This window comes from Myripristis murdjan, chromosome 6 (assembly GCF_902150065.1).
Source record: "Myripristis murdjan chromosome 6, fMyrMur1.1, whole genome shotgun sequence".
NCBI classification, from domain to species: Eukaryota; Metazoa; Chordata; class Actinopteri; order Holocentriformes; family Holocentridae; genus Myripristis; species Myripristis murdjan.
Window position 1 is genome coordinate 3,704,564 of NC_043985.1, and position 16,002 is coordinate 3,720,565.

General features: G+C 39.4%; 1 protein-coding gene across 1 annotated transcript; it reads right to left on the reverse strand.

The window, feature by feature from the left end:
• Positions 1-1,946: 1,946 nt before the first annotated feature.
• nox5 (NADPH oxidase, EF-hand calcium binding domain 5) lies at positions 1,947-15,694 on the reverse strand. The gene is made up of 15 exons (XM_030053455.1): positions 15,575-15,694; positions 14,900-15,050; positions 13,262-13,472; positions 12,635-12,872; positions 11,215-11,368; positions 10,912-11,084; positions 9,780-9,962; positions 8,187-8,319; positions 7,067-7,209; positions 6,114-6,158; positions 5,812-5,936; positions 4,344-4,428; positions 4,071-4,170; positions 3,726-3,892; positions 1,947-2,639 (listed from the first exon to the last, which is right to left on the reverse strand). Exons 1-15 carry the CDS (start codon positions 15,692-15,694, stop codon positions 2,508-2,510), a joined length of 2,160 nt encoding a protein of 719 aa, XP_029909315.1. The 3' UTR covers positions 1,947-2,507.
• Positions 15,695-16,002: the final 308 nt, after the last annotated feature.

Below are 16,002 nucleotides of genomic sequence, written 5' to 3' on the forward strand. Positions count from 1 at the left end.
CCACAGAATGCAAATAATGTATTGATCACTTAGTGTAATTTAACTGATGATACTATATTTTTTATGCTTTTCATCCAAAAGCCTAAAAGCCTGCAGTTTGGTGGGGATTAAGTGGCATGAGGAGAACCATATGCAGCTTAATGTCAGATGAAGGAGCTGGTAACCTGATAATTCAATCCTACTATGTAGCTGGATGTTGACACCAACAAGCTGGACTGGTCTTTCAGTGCATAGTCTGTTACAGACAATTGAACACGCTCTCGCAGGGGAGGCCAGTGCGCTGCTGTGGAGGAAGCATCAGGGCTGAGAGAGCAAACAAGATTAATACACTGGTGCAAGGCTGTTCTTGACTCGTTCACTTGAAAACTGGAAAACAGTGGCTAAAAGGCTGTTTCTCTTCAGCATATGAAAAAGTTACAGCTGACTGTTCATTTAGTGAATAATAACTTTGGCTGAGGTTAGTTTATGATGGTTTTGGTTGTGGTTATATAAGAAAACCATGATCTGAATGTGCAACTTCACCTAGTGCAGAAATCTATTCGTGATTTGGGATTTGAACCCTGCCCAGTGGAGTTGAAGATAAATATATCTGCTGTAAGACTTTATATCCATTTTGAAAAAATTACTGTGAACAAACAAGACCATCAAAGACAAGATTGGCAGCCATGGCCGGCGTAATGCATTTTTCATTATGTGCCATGTGCTGTTGGTAGGGAGGTAAATCTGATGGACTGTTTTATGGCACAAAAGAGGGAGAGGGTTTTGTTCTTGCAGTGCAGACACTGCTGAATCTCTCAGAGTTTCTTGCAAGGGCAATGGAAAAACTACCTCCAGTATCTTGATTCTCTTCAGTAAAGCCAACAATGTCAGGGAGGAGAAGGGAGCACATCAATATGCATTGAATCTTTGTGGAAGCATCAAATATAACAAGCTTTCAGTTGTGACTGTGCTGGCTGCTTATGGAAGAGGGTCACTTCCTCTGAGTCTGTCCTACAGTGATGCCGATGGGTCCACTGTAAAGAGGAGGATCAGGGGAACATGTATCCCGAATTCCCGATTACAAGAACTCAATGAGCCAGAAGCTCTAACAGGAGGGAAATACTCTTTGTATTTTCATCTTGCATTTGCTGTCTCACAAATATAAAGCCAGAGCCAGAGTTACCAGTTTATTAGGATTACATTATTACAACATTATTCTTTTTTAATATATGTATATATATATATATATATATATATATATATATATATATATATATATATATTTATATATGTACAGTAGCTGAAAGTGAAGGAATTAAAATGTCAGCCTGTGTTGAATTAATTTGCCTGTAACTGTCAGGTCACACTCTGTGATGAGCTAGTTTTACTGATCTCCACGCTGTAGCCGAAAACTATAAAATATTAACGAGAGAAACATGCTGGTGTTTCATAAAGTAAGAAATTTGTAGGAGAGTCAGAGATAGCAGTTACTCATGTAACAGTATGCAGCTACAGTGTCCATCTTTGTGTATGGTACAACTTGGTTTTCAAATGTTCTCTTGTACTTTGAACAACCAGGCAAAAGCAAAGAATTGTTCTCTCTCCCCTCTTACTTTTTGTTGGCTGGTATGATGCAATACAGCTATATGTATATGAAATGATGATGAAAGGCATTCTGGGAAACAAACAAAAATACTTATTTAAGCAAAATGTAACTTGGGTAGAGTGTTGGGTTGTATAGTTACCTGGCGTTATATGATTCCATATCATGGTGAAATATCCAGATAATTTGCTGCCGGATCTAATTTCCAATTCATGTAAGGAAATAAGAAAGAGCTGGTAATTTTCCTCAAAAAATGGGTGCCAAAACAAAAATTTTTATGTGATCCACTGGAGAAACTAATTTCATTGTACACTCTGCAATGACAATAAAGACATTGAATTGAGTTGAATTGAATGGTTTATTATATTGGTATAATCTCTAATATTTCACCACCATGTGGATTCAAATAACATCCAGGTAACTTTTACAAACCCAAACTCCACCAAAGTTCAATTTTGCATGAAGTAGAAGTAAATGAAGCAAGTCAAAGAAAAGTGGTTCCACCAAAAAATATTTACATCTCTTCATCACAAAATAAATTTGTAAATTTATTACTTTACTTATTTGCTACAGTAATCCACCAATTAACAATCATAGGATCTACACAGCTACATTATTTATGATCTACCACCATTAACCACCACACCAATGCATATGTTGTAACATCTATCAACAATGGATCAGCATTTCCTACTGTCCAATAAACCAAGGTGAGGAAACGAGGCAGAGACAGATCACAGTTGGTTCTGTGTGGAGCAGTAGGGAGAAAGACAGTGTACAAACCAAAGGCAGTCCTTATTTACACACACACACACACACACACACACACACACACACACACACACACACACACACACACACACACACACACACACACACACAACAAAGTGGCAGGAGATGTGTGCTGGAACTGCAGGTAACCATTTCAGAAGTTCTCCTTGTAGAAGTTGAAGCCGAAATGCTCACACTGGGCTTTGATGACTTTAGCCAGAGCAGGAGAGCCACAGTAAAACACATGGACCTTTCCTTTCTTCTCCTCAGACACTTTCTGGAACACCTGACGGGGAAGACATTTTACCACAGAAATATACTTGTATACTATAAGTAAAGCACTAAATAACTCATGCCTATAAATGCCATCAGGCAGTCAAGTTCCTATATGTGCGTTGCTGAGATGAGCTAATGAACAACTGATTATTTTTTGTACCCTAGCTCCTGTACATGTTACAGCCACTTGAAAAAAAAAGAAAAATGTATTGATGATTTCTTACTTCTACTAATTGCGAGGGGAACTATTTAATTAAAAAAAACAAACAAAAAAAAAAAACAACTCAAGAATGAATTCAATTACATTATGATTAAGATGTGATCATTTAACAAAATTGATTCCCTCAAGTGATGCAGGTGCCCCTTATCCCAGTCAGTAACAACATGCAGCATGCCATCAAAGTTCATCAAAATCAAACCAATAATGTACCTTTAAAATTTGAAATTCTGATCTTTCATTAGAGTGGGGTGCCATTTTTCAAATGCCAAAGCACAGTACCAAACTGCATGAATTTGCAAGATACTGTTTTTTAGTTTAATTATAACATTCCCATTGGGCCAGCTGGTGTAATACATTAAGACGACTGTGTTTGTGTCAACTGGACTCCCAGTGTTGTTAGAATTTCAAAATTAGACATTTTGAACATTAACCATAATGCCCTCATCAGGTCAATGAAGATGATGATTTTAAACATGCTGCAAAGATGATGATGTGTCAAACTCACAGATGTGTGGCTCCAGCACCTTCCACCTCTGGGAATGCTCCCCTCAGCCTAACGCTATCCTTTACTACACTAAACTCCAGGTGTTTCTGGAGGCAGGCATAGCTGGAGATCCGCTACTAGATATTGTTGCAAAGATGCACCATCTCTCCAACTTTTAACAAAACCACACTGGCAGAGGATGATTTATTAGGTTTAAGTATAAATTCCTGACCTTTAATCATACTGCCCTCAGTAGGCATTAAAATTAGTGGGATTTTTAAAAAGCTGGAACACATTACCAAGATGCATCATCCCTTCAAGTTTGATTACAATGCTATCAATACATTATAAAAGCCTTGTGCGCCTATCACAACCTCAAAGGGCTTCCTCACCTTGCCCCATTCAGGTCGTCCAGGTTGGGTTCGGGTCCTCAGCCCAGTTATGGAGTCTCTCTTCTCCTTCTTGGCCAGAAGGTCCAGTGCCATCTGCAGGCCAATGGCCTTCATATCGTTCTTACTGAGTGCTGATGTCATGTACATGTGCATCTCCAGGAAGCGGCCTAAGAAACATCAACCAAATATGAGGAAACTAAAAAGAGCCAATAAAGGTTCTGTCTGTTCATCTCTCTTATAAATATATTTTGCTTCCAGTGACCATATCTCTCTGTCTCTCTCTCTATCTTTATGTCTCTTCCTTGGCTGTTTCTCATGAGATCATTTTCAATGTCTCTTTCTCACCCTCTGGCTCCTCATCAGCCTGGTCCATCTCCAGTTTGGTCAGTAAACTGACAAACCATTCAAAGGACTTTTGGTCCCTGTTGATCCAGATGAAGTCAACCTGCAGGTCCAAAACAGACAATGTTCATTTCAGTAGCAAAGATGCCATGCCAAATTCAAGCCCAGGGCTTCCCATTTTCATGGTATACACCTTCACCAACTGCACCACCAGGATGCCCCTAATTTTGTTTACTTTCTCATTCCTAATTTACAACATAAAGTATATTTCCTCACTTTCCGTAATTTCATCTCACTGTCTTTGATGTTTTCACACCAGGAGTAGTTGCAGTTGGGACAGTTCTGCTTCCTCCTGCGGTACCTATATAAGAGAACACAACAACACATTGGAAATATGTAGAATGTAAAATTTGTTTCATACATACATTGGTTTGAAGAAATCATTCATTCTTTTGCCTCTTTCAACATACAAATATCTTGTTCACCCCTATCCTTTGCCAGGAACCCACACATCCTTGCATCTTTGGACTATGAGCAACTGGCAGACTGTTTTGGTTTTGTTTAAGAGATAACTAACTTTTTTGAATTGACCACATGGTCCCAGAATATCTGTCTATCATGACCCTCAGTCTTGTTACACTGACATTTCTGTTTTATTTGTTTGTCTGCTCACCTGAGACCAGTTTGTCTTGAGTGTCCCTACTGGGAGTGTGAGGCTCCAAAGCCCACCACCACCAAAAGGTTGCAAGAACTGCTGCTCCTCCACACTGAAGGGAGCTAGTGGAGCAGGTGCAGGCAGCTGCACCATTTGGAGGTACAGTATACAGGACTCAATCAATACAGGACACGCAGAGAAGACAACATCTCTTATCATGCCTAGGAGGAGGAGGTGGAGGGACTACATCTTCCAATATGCCTGTGTCTGTCCCAGAGTTTCCAAGTTGGTCATGCCTGATGAATCTCCAAATGAAGGCAGGTGGCATCCTTGGACAAACTTAGGTAGATGCCATGACACTTAGCAAACTTGTGGTGTGTAATCCTTTTCTTGATGATCAATAAAAATGTGGAAAAATTGGTCATGCTCAGCAAGTGAAGTTTTTTTTTCTTCTTTCATAAGCAACCATGTTGCAGTGCATGGCAACCTGCCACAGAAACTGAATAGAGCACAACGGTCATATAAAAGTTTGCTTTGGTCATTGAGCTAGTCCAGGGTAAACTGGCATTCGTGGATAATTGCTACAGTGGCAACACATGTACAATGCAGTAAAGTGTGTCACACTCTCTTGAGAACTGAGAAGATGTGTTGTGTTGTGGCTGCATGCTAAAAGTGGTAAATAAGCGTAAATAGTTACCAGCAACTGGAATGTGGGGGTTAGCCTGGTGCAATGGCCACAACAGTTCTCTATAGCAACGATGCACATAAAAATGGCTGCCGCTCTGACTACCTGCTATGTTGATTTGAATAGGACAGTTCGTTCTACTCCAATTCAAGTTCTATGGAACAGACATCTCAGTCCTCCTAAATGGACCTTACCAGCTCCTTCCAAGGACGTTGTAAGATGTAGTCCTTCTAGTCATGCAAGAGGAGCTAGAGGAATTTGCTAGGGAGAAACAACTCTTAGCTGCTCAGCTTGACCTACAGCTGCGATTTTAACCAGGACTAATGATATGATAACAGACAGATGAATAAAAGAAAAATAAGCAACAAAAGGCAAGTGTCTGTATTTTACAGCTGGAATCTCACCGGTACATAATGCTTTGAAGGATGGACGCAAAAGGTGTTATCCCGATGCCTGCCCCAATCAGGACAGCGTGCTCAGAGGCAAAGATCTGTCTTGTTGGAGTCCCATAGGGTCCATCTACATAACACTGACACACAGAGTACATATACACACTAACATCTAATTACTGGCTTTAAAAAAACATCCCCGACAATACAATTGAATCCTGTGCTACTACATTTATACCAAATTTAAATGTATAGCATTTGCATACATTTGCTGGGTTACATTAGCTGAATTTGCAGGTAAAGGTGATATTTCTCACCTTAATATTGCAGTACCTAGTGTTCTCACCCATTTTGGCGGAAATCTGTAATTTAGGAAGGAAACTGGTAAGTAATTTTCAGAAATTAAATTTTAAAACAGACCTGACTTCCAGGCCTGATTTGATGTTTTGATAAGAGTTGTAATAACTATAACCACTGCTGGAAATGACTTAAATACAATGTATTCGCTCACTTCAGAATGAAAGGGGGGAATGGGAAAGGCCTAAATGCTTGTATGTCACTCACTGACTTACTGACTGGCTTTTCAGATACAGGATTGTGGCGCCTCCTGGTGGCAAAATTAAACATTGCTAGGGATGAACCAACTGGAGCCTCCTAGTGGTGGCAACTACACATTGTTTGGGATGGGTGTCTAGCAAGCACAACCCTGGCGGTTCTTGTTGTGATTTACCTTGATTTTCACCTGGTTTTGAGGCCATTCAGAAAATTCTTCTGAAATCTCTCATCTACTAGCAAAATGTTTCAATTTTTTCCTGGTTTAAACTTACTGACTATACCTGATAAGGTGTAGGTGGGTGGTGACACATTGAAGCTTAGCAAAACATTCATATTTACTCAATATTTATCGCACCAAAATCTTTGTTTGGCCTAGAGCTTACCTCTCTGTTTGGAGCACCCTCTCCTCTCTCTGCTTGCCCCAGCTGATCTGGGAGGAGCTCCATTTGTCCTTGAGGTCCTGGGACCGGTACTGGACCAGGTCGGGAGCCATTCTGGCGATACATGGTCAGCTCAATGGCATCATCCTCATTGGAAGCCACTGTCCCATTATAGTTTGTGGACCTAAACAACTCCTCCTTCCAAAAAACATCACAAAATCAGAGAGTAGAGAACATTTTAACTGGAAGAATGACACATAGTGAGGTAATATCACGTAATACAAAGATAAAACACAAAGGAAACACAGAAAAAGTGTGTGTTTGTGTGTTTCAACCTGGGCCTTGTTCAGTTGCCTGCGGTTCCTGAGGCTGGTGGCCAGTCTCTTCGGGCTGACTGCCGGGCTCTCTGGCTGTCTGAAATACTCAAACAGGCGGTTGGTCCACTGGCCCATGGAGCGGATATGCAACCACAGGGTGTCTGGAAGGGAAAGGCACAACAGTGTGGCTACTGTCCCATACGTGGCTATTTTGAAATATGGTTAGACTGGTATTGCCATTTCATTAAATAATGGATAAGGACCAGACATCTCATCCACCACCGATATGGTGGAGGCTTCTCCCTGACCACGGCTCCAGAAAAACAGTCAAAACGGAAAGTTTTACTGTCCCATCTAAATTTTGTCTCAGAGGCTTTTCCACCCAAGCAGGAATACAACTCTGGGGGAAATAAGTATATTCTTGTCATTTCTTTGGCCAGATAATGGAAACTTTTTTCAGGGCATTGAATATCAGTGCATAAATATTATCTATTGGCAGCTTCAGCAGCCATATCATTATGATCCATGTTATTCCTGCAGGATACTTTATCCTGGTCACAGTGACAACACAAGTACAGTGGAAGTGTTATTATTGTACATTATTCAGCTTTGTTGAAATGCAGCAGGGTGATTTAATGGGTTATCTATCTAGCTATTTAGTTATCTAGCTAAAAAAATAAAAAAGGCATGTATTACAACGTGCCCATGCATGCCCACCAGCAGTCAATAAAATACCCATGCTTCACATATCCTCTGCAGGTCCTGCAGGTAGACCTGTCCTGTGCAGACCTCTAATTGGTAACACAAGAGTGACTCACTCAGCCAGTTCATAAAAAATGCTGCATTTGCTTTTCTAAACACACAACATCTGGTAGGTTTTTTTCCCTGGAATGAGCTGGTGCACACGAAGTGTTTTATATTTCTGCATTGTTTAAGAAAAATTTTCAACTGAACTTACCACTTTAAGAAAGGCATGAGGACTTTGAAGGTCCTGACCAAAATAAACTCGAGGCTGCTGAGGCTTCAGGCTTGCAGCTAGAGTAATATTTGGGTCCAGTTTCTTAGAAAGCACTAATGTGGTATTTAGTAATATGCATTTAGGCAAAAATGGCCTCATATATCTCTAAGAGACATGTACCTGACTGTTCCGGGGCGCTGCTGATGGTGAAGGGATGCCACTCATACTTGGCTATATCTGGGATATTGATATAGATATAGTCTCCAGGTTTAAAATGGAAAAACTGGGGGCGCTTGATCACCAGATGAGTCACCTACAAACAAACAAAAACAGTCAAATGCTATGTCAAATAAATCAAACCAGACACTCCCAGAGCTCAGGCACTGAAAACAAACAGTCTGGGAGTGAAGTAACATTATGCTGTTATTAATTAGCCACATAACAGCTGGCATGAATTGAAACCACAGTGCAGTTCCAATTCTCTGAAGTCTTTGAATCCATTTCAAGTAGAAATTATACAAAACATGACACCCCGTAGGCCTGTCAGTAACTCAAGACACCACTATTCCATGTTTCACCAAAAACAGGCCAGTATGAGGGACGAAAAATGACAAAACAATAAATAAATGAATAAATAAATAAATACGCATATAAATATATAAATGCATAAATAATTAAATTAATAAATATTTCTACATTTATTTATTTATTTATTTCTGTTTTTATTCATGCATTTATTTATTTATTTGTGTATTTATACATTTATGCATGTATTTATTTATTTATTTTTACATTTATTTATTTATTTATTTATTCATTTCTACGTTTATTTATTCATTTATTTATTTATATATTTATTTTTACATTTATTTATTTATATATATTTATTTAAATGTGGAAATGTAGAAATACAGAAATAAATGTAGGAATAAATAAATAAATAAATGTAGAAATAAATAAATAAATGTAGAAATAAATAAATAAATGTAGAAACAAAAGAAGGAATAAATAAATGAATAAATGTAGAAATAAATAAAAGTATAAATAAATAAATGTAAAAATAAATATATAAATAAATAAATGAATAAATAAATGTAGAAATGAATAAATAAATAAATAAATAAATGTAAAAATAAATAAATAAATACATGCATAAATGTATAAATACACAAATAAATAAATAAATGCATGAATAAAAACAGAAATAAATAAATAAATAAATGTAGAAATATTTATTAATTTAATTATTTATGCATTTATATATTTATATGCGTATTTATTTATTTATTCATTTATTTATTGTTTTGTCATTTTTCGTCCCTCATAGGCCAGTTGTGCAGAGGTTAAAGCTTGAAATTTGCCACTCAATGACAATGACTCAGTGAATATTTTGACAGTGTTTACAGACACACTGAACCAGGATCACTGATTTGCCTGCAATGCAGCTTGGCTGGTTAGGCCGCCTCACATCTTTGATGCTGTGTAGTTGTTTCAACAACAGGACAACACTGACAAAATACAGAATCCCTGCAAGTTCCATCAAAATAGTACATCTCGTGTCTGAAATATCACATCTGAGCTGAATGTCACCTTTGATTATAGTTCCCCGAATTAGACCAATCACAGTAATCCATTTATGGCAGTGTAATACAGTGCAAAGATGCATCATCCATCCAAATTTCATCAAAATCAGACCAGAGATGCAGAGATTTTCACCCCAAATTTCATCATGTGGGAGACAAACGAAGAAAGTCAATGGTTAGGGTTAGGCACCTTGGATGGCAGTAGGTTGACTTCCACTATGTAGAGGCCACCCATGTGAGAGACGGCAATTCCCACGATCTTCTCCAGGATGAAGAGGAGCCCTGGCACCACAAACCACTTCCAGAAGTTGGCACAGTGCACCACCAGCAGCGACCACACCCACACATAGGACAGATGAGACCAGTAGAAGACCTGGACAGACACAACAGGCAATTTTATCATCTCAGTATGTTTACAGTCAGCTCTGTATTCATTTTGAACCGGTCCACATAAGAATCTGGAACATTGATTTAAATCAGTAAATGAGTTATTATTAGAAAGTGGTCAAGAATTCTTAATATGTAATGGTTTTTTATTATATTAACATTGACATTCAGAAATATTTCTCTCAAACCTTTTCACATTTCTCTCCATGAAGATTCAGCTGTAAACTATGCCTTGTTTTTATTTTGTGAAAATTACAGTATGAGCTGGAAAATAAGTTTTGAAAGCCATGACTGTCAACAACTGGCCAAGTAATCGTTGAGGCATTAGCACCGATCACTGTCCCTATCAACCCCACTGCAGATATACACAACCATTTAGTGTTATAGGACAGAAAGATGCTCCTTCTCAAAGTCTGCATTAATAAATCAATCTAAAATTATCTGGCTCATATCGTGTTTCTCCATCTCTAAAAAATACTCTGTGGGTAGGAAGTGGGTGAAAAGCAACTATTAATCTCATTCATATTAATCCTACATCTCTATGGCATGATTGTGCCCAGATTAGTAACTTAAAAACAGAAATAGACATGGGAATGGCTATCATATGCTTCAATTGTAATGTTCTCAATCCATATACACTGAACTTTCCAAATCTGAAATTTGCCTGAAAACAAACAAGCAAACAAACAAAAAACAATGTTTCTTACAGATTTATGACGAGAGGAACTTGACATGCAGTGAGCTGCATCTCAAAATTTACTTAAAGGTTTCCAGCTTTCAGATGACGAACTTCTATTTGGCATCTACAGTAGAGCTTTTATCTCTCCCTGAAGATCATCTGTCTCCAACTAAAATGGATCTACAGACACACACACACACACACACACACACACACACACACACACACACACACACACAAATTCCCTGGCACCTACTTCAAAGTGTCCACTGCGTCGTACAAACGTGCTGGAGCAGAGCACCATGAGGCAGATCATGACCTGCAGAACCACCCCGGTCACTGAAGCTGTGCCCTTCACCCAGCCAATGCCGGGCCGCGTGGTCAGCAGGTACTCCCACAGTCTGTAGTCAGTCCGCTCTGACAGCTTGACTGGGAGAGAGGCCGCGAAACAGAGAGGGACACAGAGAGAAAATATGAAATTAACGTCAAGTGTTAATTGTGCCATTGGTATATTGTATTGTGAAGAATCACATTTGACAAACAGCGTGTTTGTGTGTACCAAAGTTGATGACGTGAGCAGTGGTGTGCAGCACGGTGTAGCAGAGAATAGCGTAGCCCACTATCTGATGCAGTAAGACGTTCTGGTCCAGAGGTAAGACCCTCACCACCCACGTGGCCCTCAGCCATGTTAAGCAGCGACGCAGCATCAGAACCTGCACTCACACACGCAAACACAACATGATATGGAGCCAAATCCATGGACATGGATAAAACTGTTGAATACACTTATTTAGCCTGTGTTATCACTAAATAAGCCCCAAAAGACTGAACCAGGACTTCAATGAGAAGATGAGGCTCACTGCTCATTATCTCACCTCTTAGACAGCTACTTACCAAAGACTTGAATTATTTGACATGACATTAATTTGAAGTAATATAACATCTATGGCTACTGTAGTCCACTCAGACTGCTCTTCAGCTTAGAACCAAATGTTTTATGCTGTCCAAATGAATTAAAAGTAATATTTAAAAAAAATCCTCCATGTTGGTAAACTCTGTTGACTGAGTATTTACTGAGTGTTTGTCAGCAGCAGCCAAGCAGTAATGTCTTTTTGCCATATGGTGCAAGCAAATCTGATAATGAAATTAATGAAATCACCCAGACTTGTAGAGTGCAGAGTGATACGATTAGCTGACCTTTATTCAGAAATAACCAGCGGAGGAAAGAGTATTACAAATTGCTACTAAAGTAGATTATTATTATTGTTTTGCTGATATTTTACTTCAGTAGCAGTAGAGGTAGTAGTAAAAAGTAAAAGTAAAAAGTTGCTAATTCAAAATATACTGGGAGTACAAGTTACTGAGTCACTTTTTCAGAACAGTAACTGTGTCAGGTGTCATCTTTTCCATGCACTTTTTAAAAGAATGAGAGGACATGGCTCAAACTACAGTCTTTTAAAGGTGCATTATGTAAAACTGCAGAGGGTTGATTGAAGTGAGGACCCTGTAGACTCAACTAACAAATATGGAATAAGCCTGTAATTTGATAGCATAGACTACATGAGTCTCACTGCCAGATCAGGAGACTGATATTTTTCTTGTTTTTCAGCACTTCTTCCACATTTTTGCAAGTTGAGTCTAAATGGTCCGAGCTTCCATACAGTGCATCTCTTATTGGAAATGTCAGAAAGTAGAGCCAACAAAGTAGAAGGTTCCTCTTCTCATCTTTGTGTTCATTGTGAAAGGTCCCACAATCTGTCACTGATCATTTGCACTGTAATGCAGTGGTTCTCAAATAGGGGTGCATGTACCCCTAGGGGTTCGTTGGAGTACTGCAGGGAGTATGCAAGTTTATTTTTAAATGTTCATTTTAAAAATATCAGTCATGCATAAGTTAGATAAACTTTCGTCTTCCAGCAGCACTAAAAGTAACTGTACTAATCTTCTGTTTTCTGTCTACACACTGACTTGGTCCTTACCATGACAAAGGTGCAGTTGAAGTTGAGGCACTGGCCGCAACCCTTGGCCACCATGTACCAGGCGCCCCCGTGGTGGTTCTGCAGCATGGCTCCTGTGAAAAGCAGGAGGCTGAGGCAGGCGTACACACAGAGGAACAGCAGCTTACGGCTGTTGTTGTGCCAGTAGGCTGGGGTCAGGTAGCGAGGTGCCTGACGTCGCTTCTGCTCCAAGTCAGGAGGCTTTAGCCAGTTTGCAGCACTGATGGCGGACAAGGGAGAGCAAGAGAGAGCAGGAGTCAGAGGAAACATGAGACGTGTCCAATGTGTTTGGCTGTCTGTGGCAGAGGAAGTATTTACCTTATATTATTGGGCTGTTCATTTTAGTATGCATCTTTTCATTTTCAGAAAACAAACTGCTGAAAATATTTTAGAAAGTCACAGGTACGGTAATTATGTTAAGTGTTTTCTTATTTGAGGAGTGATTAAAGTTAAAATCCACCCTTAAAAAAGGGCTTTAATGTGCACTTGTATCTCTGGGTTCTTTTGGTTGTGTTGTAGGTTATTAAAGTTACCATCGATACAGTGAGAAAATGTCCAAAAAGTTGCATTAAAAATGTGTAGGGATTAAGGCTGTCAGTGTAGTCAGACCTGATAGTGAGGTTCTCCATGACCTCAGGGAAGGTCTCCAGCTCAGCTTTGAGCTCCTCGAAGGTGATGGAGCCGCTGTTGTCCTTATCCGCCGACTCAAACAGCGCCATCGTCAGGTCATCCAGCTTCTCCTCTGGCAGGGAGATGGCGCTCTCACGTAGACAGGACTTCAGCACTGTGCGCAGCTCATCTGGATCGATAGAGCCACTGCCTGCAAGCCACAACAACCCCAATCTATCAAACCCACGATGGAGTTTCACAAGCTCAAAAGATCAATTAATGACGCAGTACTTACCACTATTAAATACACTTGGTAAATCAAAACAGACCAAAAGGCTGAAGAAAGAAATAAGCTATAATTTCTGTTCAGAAAATTGGTAGGGAGCAGATGCTCAGAAGTAATATTCATTGCCATTCTGTCACAGCTTTTGTTCTAAAAATGGTATGCCATAACTAGCAGCATCCTGGCAGAGTGATTTAAAGGACCAGTTTCCTGGACACAGATTAAGCCTAGTCCTGGATTAAACTGACTTTTTTATGATGACGCTCCATTCAAAATTCAATTTAATCTAGGTCTAATGTGGCTCAAAAGCCTTCCAAAATTTGTGGTGGCACTTAGATTGTATCAAAAAGGGTAAAAAAGTACAAATGTACATCCCACAGGATGACACATAAAATCATACTCCCAATATGGTCCTCAACAAAACAAGGCCAAAACAATACATAAACAAAATAAACAAAAACAATTTGGCATACAACAAGTGGTATCACCTGTCACCAAAGACCAACCATCCTCCTTTTCACCACTAGAGGTCAGGCTTCACTGAGATTTAGGTTTGGGCTTTAGTTTCTCTTTAAAGTGCACTGTGCAGAAGTTAGGACTGATTGAAGTGAGGACCATTTGGACTTAGCTGACAAAAAACATGAACTAAACCTGAAATTTATCGATGAGTCAAGCCGATGATGAGAATCGTGTAGACTCAACTTCAAATTTTGAGTTTATTCCACCTTTTTTCTCAATTGAGTCAAAAAAGGTCCTCACTCCTGTGGAATTTTGCATGGTGTTCCTTTAAAGCCTGAAGTGTGCTGCCATGCATTACAGTTAATTTCTGGATTTTTCTGATTTAGCTGTTCTTTTGTGAGGTGTACCATGGAACTGAATTTAAGACATTTAATGAGACTTCATAAGAACTTGCAGACACACTGCTGCAGCGGTGTGCTGTTCTTGTTCCTGTGGATAGCTGGCATAAAGTCGACAATGTGATGTCACATTGAAGTGTTTCTTGCACAACCACAATGGAGTTAAATAGCAGGGGGGGAAATCTGTGCCTAAAATTATCTAGTTCATACTGGTTCTCTAAGGTTGTTGTTGAAAAGCATTCTGGAAAACAGTGGGAATCACTAACTAAAGTAGAAATAGACACAGCCGGTTGAGCGGAAGTAGGTACACCTCAAAAGTATATTAACCCATCATCATAAAATAACTGCTGGAATATATGAATATCACAGACTGATGATATCTGACCACATCTGAGAGGGGAGTTTTCCTTTAATTTATAGCGCAAGCAATTTTGAAGCTTCCTTTTACATTATACCAGAATGCGGCAGTGTGTGTGTGTGTGTCTTTAGTGCACTAACCGTCCACATCATAGACCTGAAAGAGGAACTTGAGCTTGTCTGTCTCGCTGCCATGGATGAGCAGGTCCAGAGCCTTGAGCAGTTCATCCAGACTGATGGTGCTACTGCCGTCGGAGTCAAACAGCGCAAAGAAGCGCTCAGCAAAGAAAGACTGCACAGCACACACAGTGAAGAACATGGCATGACTGCAAAATATCAGTGACAGGGTAAAAAAAATCAATCCTATACCAGCTGACATCCATCAGAGTTATTTACAGGAAAGGTAAACTCAAATGATCACTAAATAATTAGTTATGTTGATTCAGGGACACAGTGTGTATTTTTACAACTGATTATGTTGCTAATGCATAGGCACATAGGTTTAAATCTGTAAAATATAATAAATAAGCATTTTCAACAGACATGGCTGTGCAGAATTAACTTTATGGCTGGGTTTCAAAGTGACATAAATTTGCTGAGAATGAGTCTTTCATGGAATAAGTATGGACTTTATTTTGCTGTTGTAAAGCACTTGTAACTGTGTTTTGAGAGTTGCTACATAAATAAAGTTTATTATTATTATTATTATTATTATTACTGTTACTGGTATTATTATTATTATTATTGTTGTTACATCTAATGTGTCCAAGTCTTCTCTGATGGTCATATTGTCAAGAGCTGTGTTCCCTTGCTCACCTCTTTGACCTTGAGAGCTGTTTTAAACTCCTCAAGGTCAATCTCTTTGTCTTCTCCTGCGATGCTCTCAAACTGCTTGGTTACCCACTCCAGCCAGCGCGTGTCCTCATCCAGGCTCATGGTGACCGGTGGTGCTGGAACAGGATAGCATGCAGGACCATTTTGTAGTCACATGCAACTATCTCCAACAAAATTTAGTTGACATAATATTTATTTACAATTTCTTTACTGATCTTGAGATTTTGTAGATTGTAGATTTTGACAACACCCATGTTTGCTAAACTTAGAGTCATGTTCTAGCACGCCGAGGGAATGGGGGGTCAGATGGGGTTAACATGGCAGTAGTTGGGGAAAGATCCACTGGTGAGAAGTAATTCCAGGCCCAGTGTGGTTGCTTAATGGAGTGCTTCAGGTTAACACGCCCTCTG